Here is a 14493-nt window from a genome sequence, read left to right as displayed (position 1 = left end):
AGGAAATGTCACTGTTCCTTTCTAATTATGTTATTGTTAATTATTCTATGTAATTCCATTTTCTGGTTCTCTCCCTTTTTTCACACAATTTTGTGATTAGAATTTTAGTAAACCTGAGGGCCATCCTGAACTTAATGAAATAAAGCTTTATATCTTTGAGAAGTTGAAATCTATATCAAGTTATATCTTTTCATTGGTTTGGACTACACCCACCAAGTTCCAATGAAATTACCGTATCATTCTTCTACCCCAGACTCACCAACAGATCTAATGTTCTTATAAACTCCTTCATTAAGTCCACACATTTGGTATGGTAGTCCAAAGGTTTATAAGAGAAGATGTACACTTACACCAATGATTTCTAGTATTAGGATATTCAACCAATCTTTTGTTAACTTCTTAAGTAATTTATTGTAAGATCAGTTAAAAACTTCCTAATATACCAATACATGAGACTAGATAACTGCTTCCAGTTGGTATTTGAAGACCTTGACAATGTAAATGGACTAAGAAGAAACATTATTGTCACTTGTAATGAAATGATATTTTGTTTAATAGATGTATTTATCCACAATCAGATACCATTGTATTTCTTGGCAATAATGAAAAAAAATGATCACAGAAATACTTCAAGAGACATGCAGATGAAACTTGCACTTCAAGTAAAAACACTGATCTGTATCTAAACAGTCATGTAGCTTCCAAATATTGATTTTATAATAGAGTGCAGTGAAATTTAGCACTGAAAGACCAGAGAGAAGGCAGCTTGTCATCACCCCCACCAAATAGGCCTTTACCTCTGAATAGTGGAATTGACTGTCACATTGGAACATTCCCATGGCTGAAAGGGCAAGCTAAATGGTGGGACAGGGATTGAATTCAACCTTCAAATCCAAAGTGATAATACATTTTTTTCTGATGTTCTATCATTTTTTTATTCTTAGATGTTAAAACCATAATATGAACTTTGATGACAAACTGGGTTATATTCATGTTTTAATAGTTTTATCCCATTTGAATTTTAAGAAAAAATTATATTGTATTCAGTAGTGCTTTTAGAAATTCTTTAATGTCACCCAAAGTTAAGGGGAAAGTAAGTAACATTGTTTGTTAAAAATGTAAAAATCTGAAAAACAATTTTACTACATATGGGCAAAATCATTATGAAAGTGCAGGAAAACTCTTGGTTATGAATTTATTTTGTATTTTTAAGTCAGGCTCATTTTAAACATCAAATTGATGGACTGTAGAAATCTGGAATACTTTATGAATTAAAATACCTAAGGTGTAGCACATGATGTGCAATAAGTACGATGAGGATACTGTAAAGTCGTGTAACAGATTACTGTAACTTGTGTATCAGTTCCACTGGTAATATGGCATTTGTAGAAATTTACAGAACACTAGAATCTCAAGCCTTGTAATTACATTAAGTTTAGAAATTCAAATAAGTTTGATCCAGGGTTTATTAACACTTCCACAATAACATTAGCAAAGATGTTTTGGTGAAAAACCCTTTTTATTCTCCCCTCATAATGAAACTTAAAGAAGCATGTATACAGAAACAAGTACTTATAATACATTACCACCAAATGTCTCTCCATACATTTCCTAAGTTCCAAGCTTCAGTTAGTCTTTGTAATTGTACATATTATAAATTCACATTGAAGCGTTAAGGTCGAAATCTAGGACAAGCTTACTGTTATACAAGGTAAATGTGCTAATTAGTTTCACATTGTTTTTTCCTGTTTTGTTGGTCAAATTGCAAGTGATTAGTTGTAATAAAACTGTGAAACAAATAAAAGAAAGTTACTTTTCTTTACTTAACCAATGTTAACTAAACATATTTGGAACTAAGCTACCGAAAATTGGCCAGATAGATAAAATGTTCCTGGACCAACTAAAACATCAAAGGTTATGCCTAATATGATAAAAATTCAGTTAACTTAGAATCCAGGATGATGTTTAAGAGGCTGAAATAAACCAAGATCACATATCAGTGACAGATAACCTTGTCACTATGGGCTTCATTGTAAAACAAGCATTGATTCATAACATTTAAACCTTTTTAAATGAACCACCTGCTATCACCAAATAATCATAATGTTCCATTTTCCTTCCCTGTTGCAAATGATTTGACTTTTATTTTTTCTAAAGGCATTCCATCCATAAATAAGAAATCAACATCTGTTGGGTAATGATCCATCAGCTAATCAGTTTGGATGAATTATGTTTTTTTATATATCATGCATACATGTTAAAAAAAAATTATCAATTATAATTATAAAAATATAATTAGATTTGTACTATATAAACATACCAGTAATTCAGTTATTACATTTGTTGAAAAGAAGTAATTCAATCAATCAATAGTCCCTCCAAGAAAAAAACCCACTAGCATCACTGTAATCTAAGAAAAAAAAACAAAAAACTGAATACCAGTAAACCTAATGTGGTATTTAAAGTCAAATACTCATAACTATAATTTTTCTTAATTATCTAACTTATTCTGACATTTACTAAATGATCCCAAGCAATAATGCCTGTCAAAAGTAGTAGTCACCATATGTTACACATACAACAAGAGAGAAATTCGTTAGTTCTAGTTTTAGGATGGTTTACACATTCACCAAATCAAAATTACAAACAAACAGCTATGACCTGTGTAAAAACAACCATATTGGAGTTTTTTTCTGAAACAAGCTATTATCTTGGTTATAAGATTGAGGAAGACAAAAATAATTGTATAATTCACCAATATTTGACTTGTCTTGACCAGGGATTTGTAATTACAGCTGTAACAATATCTTTAGTAGTAAAACCATGTTTCACAAAAATGAAGTATCCGTGAAACGCAGCTGTCTGTTTTCTTTAGTTCTGTAATTATAGAGTTCCATCAGGTACCAATGGTTTCAGACACTAATTCTATTATCTACAGTATTAGAAGACAGTCTAATGGGGAGTCACTTATTATAGAACACTAACTACAGATATGTTCTGTGAGGTCCATAAGTTATTTATTTTAAACATTATTGCTCAGAAATTACCTAGTTCATTAATACTTATAACATCATCACCATCAGGAACAGAATTGTCTACACAGCTTCATTCTCCAACTGCAATTCTCCATAAGTAGTAACAGCACCTACAGGTAAGCTATTCTTCCCGTCATTAAAATTATCCGATGGCTTCTTCCAATCTGCTATGAAGAAAACCTAAATGTACAAGATAACAGATTCAACTATGACACAACACAAAAATACACATGGTGAAACAGTTCTTGATGACAAGAAAACCACTTGCTGTTTGTTAAACTGAAGACGACCTAGGAAGGTTGAAACGTTGTTCTCTGCTTTATTAGTAAGTGTTAATACCTATACCAGCCATTCTGAGATATACGGTGAGAAACAATGTACCAAAACTGATAATTAAGGAAGATCAACTCAATGATAAAAATAACAACATGGTTGGGAGAGTTCTGTGTAAGGTATATGATGTACTGGTGCCTTTCACTGAGAAAATCTTAAAAAATATACAGTCCATCCATCACTTTATTTCATATTTCTTTCATCTTTTCAGTACGCTCATGGGTGTCTGCAGAGTTGTTTCCCCACAAGTCTGTAACTGACAATTGTATGTACACTACTAAAGTCAGATCTGTTTCTGAACGTTTGGATATTAAGTCCTGAAAAAATTTTCTGTTCTCACCACTGAAATAAGTAACACTTATGAAATAATCTATATATGTAATTATGAAGACAAGTAACACATGATGTGAGTATGAGGGTTAACTGCACACCACAAAGAATACAAGTTACTGGAAATAACTACCAACAAAAATTCGACGGTCACCCGATAAGGAATACAGTAAGTTACTCAAAATAGCCAGTGGTTATCCAAGTTTCACAAGGTATACAGTAAATTACTCATAATTAGTAACAAAATCTCAATGGTTATCTACATGTATGAGAGATGTCTGTATATTGCAAGAAATATAACCAAAACTATTGAAACAGATAAAAGTATAAATATTAGGTTTGTCTGAGAGTTACAAGAAATGTAACAAATTACTTTAAATAATTAGGTTTTATTCCCTCACTAATAATTTCAAAACCTTAAGAATTCCAAGAAATTAATGGATTTCGTTAGTAAATACAAAAGCTTTTAAGATAATGTCATGACAAAATTATCATATCACATTCAATGAATTCTTCCTGGCTGTATATTTTTCACTTGGCAACCCATTTGTACACTTCACTAATGTGTCCTTCAACAAATACAGAAATAGCTATGAATGATAGCTTCAGTCCACGAGTTGCAAATTTTTACTATTAATAAAACTTGATAAGAATAATTATAAAAAAACTTCCCATTATCAAGATCTTTTTTCATGATTACCAACGTTTCTCGACACTGCTCAACATACCTCCTGTTTCTCACCTTGGAAGTAACACTCAAGTAATCAGACATTTAATTTTTAAGTTATAAATTTTCTATTTCCTAACACAAATACACTATGCTACAGTTAAGTTCTCATTGTTTATTAGATACAATAAAAGTTTCTCCTATCATACTTTCAAAGTCAATTTTGTTCCATTTTGTGACTAAACATTTCTTACAACTATAAGATTTAATAATGTTACAAATATACAGTTATCTCTACAACTATCACAACTGTGATTGCTTTTTGTTAATTTCTAATTTTAAACAGCCTTATTATGACAACCTTCTTTAGCATTCTCTCTCCTTAGTTATTAAAAGCTTTATGATAAATTGTACACAACACAATATATTAATGATAATAATGGAGGTTATCCATTTGATGGATCAATGAATTACAGGTTTCAGTTTGTAACAAAAGCATTGTGGGCTGTATGGATGTAAACAGGAGCCTCCTAAGTCATCTTAAGTATAGAATGTCTGTCTAGATACCTAAATGTTTCACAGATTACAAGAAAAAGATACAAACCACCAGCAGTGAAACAACTGTTCCGAGAAGGAAGCCAGACAGAACATCACTCCAGTGATGCATGAAGTCCATCACTCGAGTAAGTCCAATATACCAGGCAATCAGGAATGCTCCTGCTTGAAGAAATGGTCTAAGCAGGCTATTTTTTGGGCACACCATTCTGTTCTGAAGATATACCTAATATACATAAAACACTAGTGTCTATCTGCACGAAACTCAACTTGAATATCTTTCCAAACTAGTAGATAGTATCACAATGGATTGTTCTTGGTGTCTTTACTCCCTTTAGAAAGTTTTTTTTTTCACTTACTAAAAATAATTTCAGCTTTTTTTTTATCATATATATCTTTATCAACCTTCTTACATATATTTTAGTGGAATTAAATAATTACAACCAAATGAAGTCAAACAAGTAAACAAAATCACAAGGAAGGACCACGTTAGAAACAGCAAATCCCAACTTCTGATTAATAACAATTTTTTAAAAGCCAAAACAAAACATTAAAAAATCACAAAAAAATATGCTGCATTTTAAAAAAAAGATCCTAAGGTACAAGCTACAATGTGAGATTATAAGATGTATCCTAGGTTTTTGAGGTGACTGTGAGAGGTAGGACCTACATTACAGTGGGGAATATATATATTTTACCATATGAAGATCATTTCACTAGTATGTAACTTATACAGACTTCATTTCATACAATAGTGCCAGAGCTTAAAGTTTTACTGTGATAATGTTTGTTTTTTGAATTTCATGCAAAGCTACACGATGGCTATCTGTGCTAGCTGTCACTAATTTAGCAGTGTAAGACTAGAGGGAAAGCAGCTAGTCATCACCACCTACTGCCAACTTTTGGGCTACTCTTGTACCAACGAATAACGAGACTGACCATCACCTTATAATGCCCCCATGGCTGCAAGGGCAAGCATGTTTGGTGCAACAGGGATTTGAACCCACAACCCTCGGATTACGAATCAAGCCTCTTAACCACCTGGCCATGCTGGGGCCTTTGTGATAATAAACTGTGCATTTTTTTTTTTTTATCATGAAAGGAGTGAAAAACTTAACAATATAACTAGCAAAACTACATTATTTTGAATTACATATGATAAAATACTTAAAAATGTCTACTCAGATATACCCTGTTTACTGCACATACTTTATAAACAAAAATATTCACACACACACACACACACACACTGTTTAAAAGTAACAAGAAATGTACTTACTATTAAGTAAATCATTGCATATGCTGAGAATGAAGCATGACCAGAAGGAAAAGATAATCTAATGTGAAAGAAAAAACAAAACACCAAATTATAAATTTTCCAACTAAAAATATTCCTGAAGTAACTCTAAGCTGAGTCTAAAGTTGCAATTAGATAGTTCTTCATATAAAGATGAAGAAATGTAGGATTATTCATAATTTACAAGCACAATTCACTGGCTTCTTTGCCTCAGATGTTAACCATGCTTAACTCCTATATCTATTTGGCTCACAGCAAATTTTCAACCTTGAATAAATGTGCAACTGAATGAATATGTGCCATCATCTTTTCAGTTCAATATTTATACAATTAAATAGTTAAAAAAATGTAAAACCAAAGGCACACAAAGTTCAAAGATAAGTGAGTATAATGCAGAGAACTGCATCAGAAAGAGGAGGTTAAGAGACTTGTGTGAGAATGTAGAAAGTAAATAAACAGCAACCCGCCATATGACAGTCTGCCTCTGTCATTGTCAAGGTTACACTGGTCATTCAATTGTAAAAAACAACGTAAATTTCTATTTACTTCCAAGACATAATGGTCAGAGAGAGAGACAAGTGCACAAACAATATACAGAGGTGGAAGTTAGACTCTTACAAAAAATATGGAAAATGGAAAGATTTTTTCTGTCAGATTTCATGGCTTCTACCAGGTTTATTTTTTTACAATGGAAAGTTCAAGCTTCAAAAAGGGTACTCCAAAGATAAATTACAATTACTTTTAACAGGATATACCAATATCAACTGCACAAACATAACAAGGGATGACTACATTAATATTAAGGATAAAGTTTAATTCGTACATTTGAGTCCACTGAGTGTTTTGATGAACCATGGAATGCAATACTTCTGAAGTCTTCTATGCACTTGCTTTACATAAGTGTAGTCTTGGAAGCAGACACTGACAAGCACGTAACAGTTTGAAATGTTTTTTTAATGGTAGGTTGTCCACAGTTAACCTCACCACCCTTCAAGAAAGCTGGTAAAAATGGAAATTGCTGTCTCAAGCAATATCACATAATAATGGCCATATGTATTTGAAGATATTAAGTAACAATTTCAAATATATATATCTCGTAATTCATAGATAAAATCATATTTACCTTAATTCATAAATGATGTAAAAAAGAGAGAAAAATAGCTTAAAATTATTTAAAAAACATTTAATGATACAGACATTTATTGTTTCTAAACTGAATTTTTTTTTTTATTTCTCCCTATAATGGTTAACCAGACACCAAAGCAAAATACATTCCTGAGAAATAATGTACATGTCACTAGCAATAATGTGAATTAAATCAACCACTAAATTGTAAATAGTTAAATGTTGTGCTTTTTAATCTTCCATCAGAGAACTCTATGAAGTAAAGATTGCTTTTCAAAGTCACAGACTCAAAATTCATTAACATATAGAACCTAAATATAACATTCAAGGTGTTTTCTTCCATAAACTACTACAAACCTTCAAGCAAAATGTTGATTAAAGCAAGAGGCTACCATGCAGCAGAAATATATTGGAAATGACATTGTTCTCTTTATCCTTGTAGGCACTATATTTAAACATGAAATTAGTGACCATGTTTTCCAAAGAACTCTCCTCCTTGAGGCTCAAAGATTTAGATAAACCCCAACATCTGTCTTCCATGGTCCCTCCTTCAAGCCTTCCAATTACAATCAAACTTCCTTTTTTCTCTTCTCATAACATGTCCAATAAACATCAACCATCTCTTTCCGAGGTACATCAGGATCTTCCTCCTGCAGCCTGTTCTTGACAAAACATCTTCACTTAAAGTATTACTTGTTCAACATACCTTCAAGACACAAATTCAAACAACTCAATTCCTTCTTTTATTTGTCCTACTTTGTGATAATGTCCAACATTCTGATGCATACTTGAAAAATCAGTATAACACAAGAACCCAAAACTCTTAACTTCATTCCTACAGAAATCTGTTGTGTCGGTATCTTTACCATTTCCAGAAATATGCCTTCTGTCATTTGTATTTTTCATTTTATTTCATGATCACATCTGCCACTCAGCACTTACTGTCCAGCTTTAAAGATAGTTGAATTTATTGACCTGCCTGTCCATTCCTTTTCTACTTTGAAAATGTAACAGAAATGGCCTTCTTCCAGTAATTACCATACTCATACAGTAATACTCTCTTCCCACTTTAACCAACAAATTTATTTAAAATCTTTTGTGAGATACCAGAGATTATGTTTAGCTAAACACTGCACTAGGTTGTCATTTCTTGTTACTGGTGCAGAAGTTTATTAGAAGATGCTTTTCTTTTTTTCTCAACAAGATTAGTATTTTTTCTTATAAAAAAAGTACAAGGTACTGATTTGATAAGTTTTGCTGCAAAGTTATATGTACTAAAGTTTTAAAAGAATGAATGTGACTAGTAGTTTTGATTCTGTGAAAATCTTGTATAGTATTTTGAATCTATTCTTCTGGATGATAGGAGTAACTAATAACTGATAAAATGGACAGTATAAGTAGGTAAGAAATCTTAGTTCAATTATGAAAAATGTTAATTTTGGTTTTTCTTATAAAATTTAAGTATTAAAATTAAAGAATATTACATACTAACCTACAATGGTCATTGTGAAAATCAAAAATAAACAGAAATAAAACTAACTAGCATCTGTTACATGCAAAGATACCGAAACTAACAATGGTGAAATTCCAACCTCCCGTTTCTTGTTAAGAAGCACAAAAATTAAGAATACCACGAGTAATACAAACTGTAAATAAATCACGTTCTACCTTTACAATTCATCACACGTACCGAGCTTCTAGAATCTTGTCTTCGTCACTGCTGGTGCATTTGTAGTTCAAAATGTATTCATGCGTACATTCTGTCAACAACTGATCTGGTTGGCAAACATCAATAAAATGTGGTCGTAGGCGACCAATACTATATTTGGCAATATCTGTGGTTAACTGTGATATGCAACCACCAAAGGCAAATACACCCACCGTATGATACAACTGATACATGTAGTAGGAGATGGAATAACCACACAAATATTTTTTCTGTTTAAATGTAAGTTTATATTTCTTGCATGTAATTCCTTCTACAACTGCTATCTGGAAAATAAGAGTAGAGATTTCTTTTTATCATAAAATACACCATAAAAAAAGAAATATTTAACATGCAAAATTGTGCAATTCAGTAATCTTTCAGAGAGAAGGAAATTATCTTTTCCAAATGTGCTACTAGTTAAAAACATGTCATAATACAGTAATTTGTACTTATGCAACCAACATGAGACAAAATGTTTTTTTAAATTTGTATTTTAGCAAGGAAATTATCTAACCTTGGCCAAAATCCAAAGATTGAAACATGAGATCTAACATAATTACCATGTTTGTCCACAATAATGCATGTTAGAAATAAACTAACAGGCAATTTAACATTGATTGGAAATTGTCTATATGAATGAGAGAATAAAGTTTTGTGGAAAAAATGTCTTCAGTGATTTTATTTCAGCTTTGGAAAATACCAAACTTTACAAAACTGGTGTGATGCAAGTATCCATTTCATACTGTAAACATTCAAACCTAATCTTTACAAGGAGATAGTGTAGCAGTTTGAGTTGTTAAAAAGGGACTTACTAGTAATTACTGAGGAAATAACATTTTAGCGCAGTTGGCATAGCATTCAGCTAATCAAATCCTAGGCAATGAACTATACTGTAAAAATAAATTACCACAATTTTCGTTAAAATCTTTGACAGTAAAGTGATGAACAAAATGTAGCCAAGTATCTCAACATACTGCATTAAAGTGTTGTTTGTGTTTTGAATCTCAATCTGACTCCAAATGACTAGTCTACATGGAATCCCAAGCTTTCAGTTAGTTTACTTTCAAAAAAAAAAAAAAAAACAGCACACACACTGTGATGTTTTGTTTTAACAATAGTTTGATCCTAACTGTTGTGGTTAAGACTTAGAACCAAAATTTTAAAACATACCAAGTAAATCACAAAACAGATTTGTGAAAACACCAAAAAATTAAATTATTAAACTATGGTTCCCCCTTATTAGGTAACAAAATATTTTTTTCCAAATAATTTAATTTCACTATTTCAGCAATATGTTACTAACTTTATGTTTTTTTATTTCATAAACAATTTCTATTTAATATCCGTAGGTAAACTTAATACACTTCAATGACTTGAAACTTACCATTTTATCAATTTACATTTGATAGTTCATTACAAGTAGTTTCACTTGTGATAAAATATTTGTGATAAAAGAAACAGAATTAGCTGAAAGCCTTCAGTTTCCACAGTGCTCAGAGCAAAGTACTAGAGGTCAGAAAAGTGCATACATGTTAGATAAGGAAACATGCACTTATTGGTGTTGTGATAAAATATTTTGTGCCAGAATAACAAAATATATCTGACTAAACTTCCTGTCTTTTGACTATATGTGTAAATGTAAGATACATTTTAGGAATTTATTCATTTATAATTAGCATCTGATGCTATATTAGATTTATTTGATCAATAGGCATAAAAATACAATTAATATATTAGCTAAGGTAATGTACACAGCACCTCCACTCCACAAAAGATGCATTATTCATGTACATTTGTAAGTTACTAGGAACAATGTTTTCAAATAAAGCATTTTAATTATGCAAGTTCAATACTAGATAATACTGTATGTACAATTTATCTTACAACAGTATATATCTAATCACACCAAAGTAGCATATAAGTAATGCTCTAGTCTACTGTAACCCCACTACCTCATTGCATACATTGTGTGCATGTCGATACATAGACATACACACACAGCACATTACACATGATAAGCTACCTTATGATTTGTGCCCTGGTGCTGAATATTTGTATTGTGGCTGAAACTTCCCCCCCTTCCTCTATTTCATATATATATATATAAGCAAAAGTGAAAAGCATGTAATAATGTTAAAGGCAACACAAACATTACTGACTTTGAATTTATTGGACAATAAATATTACACTACTTACTGACCAAATCTTTCAGATTGGGCCAAACAAGGACAAACAAAGGTATATCTTGGTCTAATGGGAATGAGAAAAATATACTCTTACTTTCTCAGTTTACTAAATAAGATAGTTCTCAAAACAAACATTTTTATCTTTACTTGTACACTATTACACTTATTCAAAATTTACTTCTCTACTGAAATGCCAAAGAACAATAAGAAATATTTTTTTCACTCATTGTACTCTAATATAATGCAGTAGTTTTACATTGAGAATAACAGTCAAGTATGTTAAGTCATACATACTATCTAAATTAAGAATAGATGAATATGATAAAGACCTGTTCTGCTAAAAATAAACCTGCTAAAATAGAAACCACTTTTAGCAAAACATTATAACTGTGAATCAACCATACATTCTGTTCATCTTAAGTATGGGCTGAATGGACTTCATTCACTGATAAATTTTCATACTGATGTATTTATTTCTCAAGCCTAATATAAATCACTATGATTTCTATTTCATTTCAGTTTCTTGTTGTGAATGACTAGTGAGGTAACAAAAGTTTTCAGAAACCTCAGATGTCCAATATGGCTAAAATTAATAAGGAAAAAATAATAAATCGTACAAAAAAATATCACTGGTTTACTGCTCTAAATTTTTTTTCTTAAGAAAGTTCACAAACATTATAAACCAAATATAAGAATGAGTAGGCCTTTTTAAAAAAATTAGAATTTTTTAGTATAGTTACACTACTTTGAGAACTTTACCGAACAGAACATGAACAAAATCTAATGAACAAAGCACACAGACTATTATAAGAGAAATGAAACAAAGTTTATAGAAAGTACATTCCAGTTGGACTAACTAACTTCTACGTGGGTTCAAGATTTCTAAATAGTGAAGATCGTGTTACAGGATTGTCACATTCACATGAAAAATAATGCATGGGAATACTTAATAACAAAGTTAAGATGAATACAGAATAATGTATTTCTATTCTGTTTTTGCTGAATGAAGTTTTAGTTTCACAACAGAATGAAGGCAACAGAGCAGCTAACCAATACAGTAGGAGTGCTTGAGTGGTGGAGGGAGGCACAATCATTTTAAAATTTTATTCAAATATTTGTTTTCAGTTTATTATGAGAAAGCTGGAAATGTACCTTGAGAAATTTTGCAGAGGGGGTGTTGTTGTTTTGAATGCATAATTTGTGAATGATAAGTTATTAAATAATACATGGTAATTTGACTGAACAAAATGTAAAAATGTATAACAAATGTAGCTAAGCACCTTGCCCAGTTATACACAGACTGTATAAATGTCAAACAGAAGTACTGTTTATCAGATTAGAAAATATTTAAACTTTTCTCCATGCTCATCCAATCACTCAGTTTCTATAACTTATAACTAAAAATATAAAGAATTTTGTAACAGTTAGATATTACATGCATTCCTGTAATGTTAAACATATTCTACTTATAAAACAAGTTTTACAAATTCTGTTAAAAGACTTTCCTTTAAAACTTAAAGATGATAGTATTTGAATATTATATTCCTATTACTAATAGCTAACAGAATAGAGAAAGTTATATTACAAGTCTGCAGGTCTTGATTTGAAAGATCAGAACCTTGTAATGATAAGCAAATAAATGAACCACAGCATGTATAATTACCACAACAACAGGGCCTAATATGGCCACACCATATAACGTCATATTAGAAATAGTCGAGTCTTTATAAGGGTAACGAATAGAGTCATCATCACAGAAAAATCCTCTCCTATGAGGTGTTTTGACAAACAAGAAAACAAGAAGTGGAACTCCAACTATGAAAAAACAAAACAGGAGAGGTTTACATATCACAGTAATTTTGAAAAACTAGATGTATTGCTGAATCACAATGCTGTAATTTTCTTATGCCATGTTTAATTATTTATTATAATATATATTACAATAAATTCTATGAAAATAATTGCTCATGTAATTTAACTTGCCACCTACTAAAGAAAAGATGGTAGGATTAATCATTGTTACTCTTTAAGTAATTATCTTTTATAAAAAACCAAAACAGACTATAATTTTTGGTTAATAAGTTATAGTATAATGAAGTGTAATCTAGTTCAAAATATTCCATTAAATTAGAAGCAAGGTGAAAGTTGTATTTACAAAGACAAACCCATAAAGGTTTCGCATCTATTATCTTTTGAAATTTGCCTACTTACCTGTAATGTAAGTTAGTAATTAGTAACTTACAAGGCATATTAATATCCGAACTATAAAAGATTAAAATTTAAAACTTCAAAATGTTAGTCAAATTTGAAGTTTTATTTAACCTAAGAGTGAAACTTACCGAGTTACTGTTATCTACGTAATTTGGCCTGTGAAAACCTAGACACTGATAACTTAATACTGTTGATATTAATTTATTATCATTAGTGCTCTTATGAGTTGGCATATTGATGAGTACAATACCGACCAAATAGGCCACAGTTCAAAATTAAGTAATTTTGATCCTTTTTTTTTTTGACTAATGTCTAAAAAATAAAGTAATATTCAAACTCTAGATTTAATACTTACCAATTGCTAAAAACATAAAATCAAGGGCAATTTTAACATAAAGATTTCTTCCTTCTGTTGGCATTTTTTAAATATAACTTTCTTTTTCATTACACTAAATAAACTAGTTTAGGCTGTTCTGTCGACTTTATTTTGGATTGTAATATACGGCACAAAATCATACCACAAACTGCCGATGACTTTAATTAGACTAAAAAGTAAAACAAACCCTCCACGTTTCAAATAAACTATTAGCACCGGTATCCTCGTCCCCAAAAATTCGAAAAGTGGTGTGAATGCCACTACACTAAAAAAAATAATAAAAAATCGACGGATCAGAAAATATAGCTTCTAGATCGAATAATTATTGAGAAAAGATTAGTTACTGAAAATCTAAACTGAATTGCTCAAAATTATAAAATCAATAAGATTGATTCATACTTTTTATGTGTTTAATTTGGGAGAAATTAATTCATCTCGAAATTAGGCAATTTTAATTTTTCGAAAATATATTTTTTTAATTTCACGCAAAGCTACACAAGGGCTATTCGCGCTTGCCGTCCCTAATTTAACACTGTAAGACTAGAGGGAAGGCGATAGTCATCACCACCCACACCAACTCTTGGGCTACTCTTTTACCAACGAATTGTGAGATTGATTGTTACTTAATAACGTCCCCACGGCTGAAAAGGCGAGTATGTTTGGTGTGACG

General features: G+C 30.9%; 1 protein-coding gene across 1 annotated transcript; it reads right to left on the bottom strand.

The window, feature by feature from the left end:
- Positions 1–1500: 1500 nt before the first annotated feature.
- Positions 1501–14085, bottom strand: LOC143236030 (phospholipid phosphatase 1-like). Its single transcript, XM_076474254.1, has 6 exons — positions 13803–14085; positions 12900–13051; positions 9033–9334; positions 6200–6257; positions 4970–5146; positions 1501–3215 (listed from the first exon to the last, which is right to left on the bottom strand). The coding sequence occupies exons 1-6, from the start codon at positions 13864–13866 to the stop codon at positions 3096–3098; spliced, it is 873 nt and encodes a 290-aa protein (XP_076330369.1). The 5' UTR covers positions 13867–14085; the 3' UTR covers positions 1501–3095.
- Positions 14086–14493: the final 408 nt, after the last annotated feature.

The sequence above is a fragment of the Tachypleus tridentatus genome, chromosome 13 (genome assembly GCF_004210375.1).
Source record: "Tachypleus tridentatus isolate NWPU-2018 chromosome 13, ASM421037v1, whole genome shotgun sequence".
In the NCBI taxonomy this organism is placed as follows: Eukaryota; Metazoa; Arthropoda; class Merostomata; order Xiphosura; family Limulidae; genus Tachypleus; species Tachypleus tridentatus.
This window is presented reverse-complemented; position numbering and strand designations above follow the sequence as displayed.

Excerpts from the sequence above, each read along its gene's own strand:
- LOC143236030 (XM_076474254.1), bottom strand. The coding sequence starts at position 13,866 with ATGCCAACAGAAGGAAGAAATCTTTATGTTAAAATTGCCCTTGATTTT. Across the intron at positions 9,335-12,899 it reads TATTAGGCCCTGTTGTTGTG|ATAGCAGTTGTAGAAGGAAT; the intron begins GTAATTATACAT and ends CTTATTTTCCAG. Across the intron at positions 5,147-6,199 it reads ATGCAATGATTTACTTAATA|GTATATCTTCAGAACAGAAT; the intron begins GTAAGTACATTT and ends TATGTATATTAG.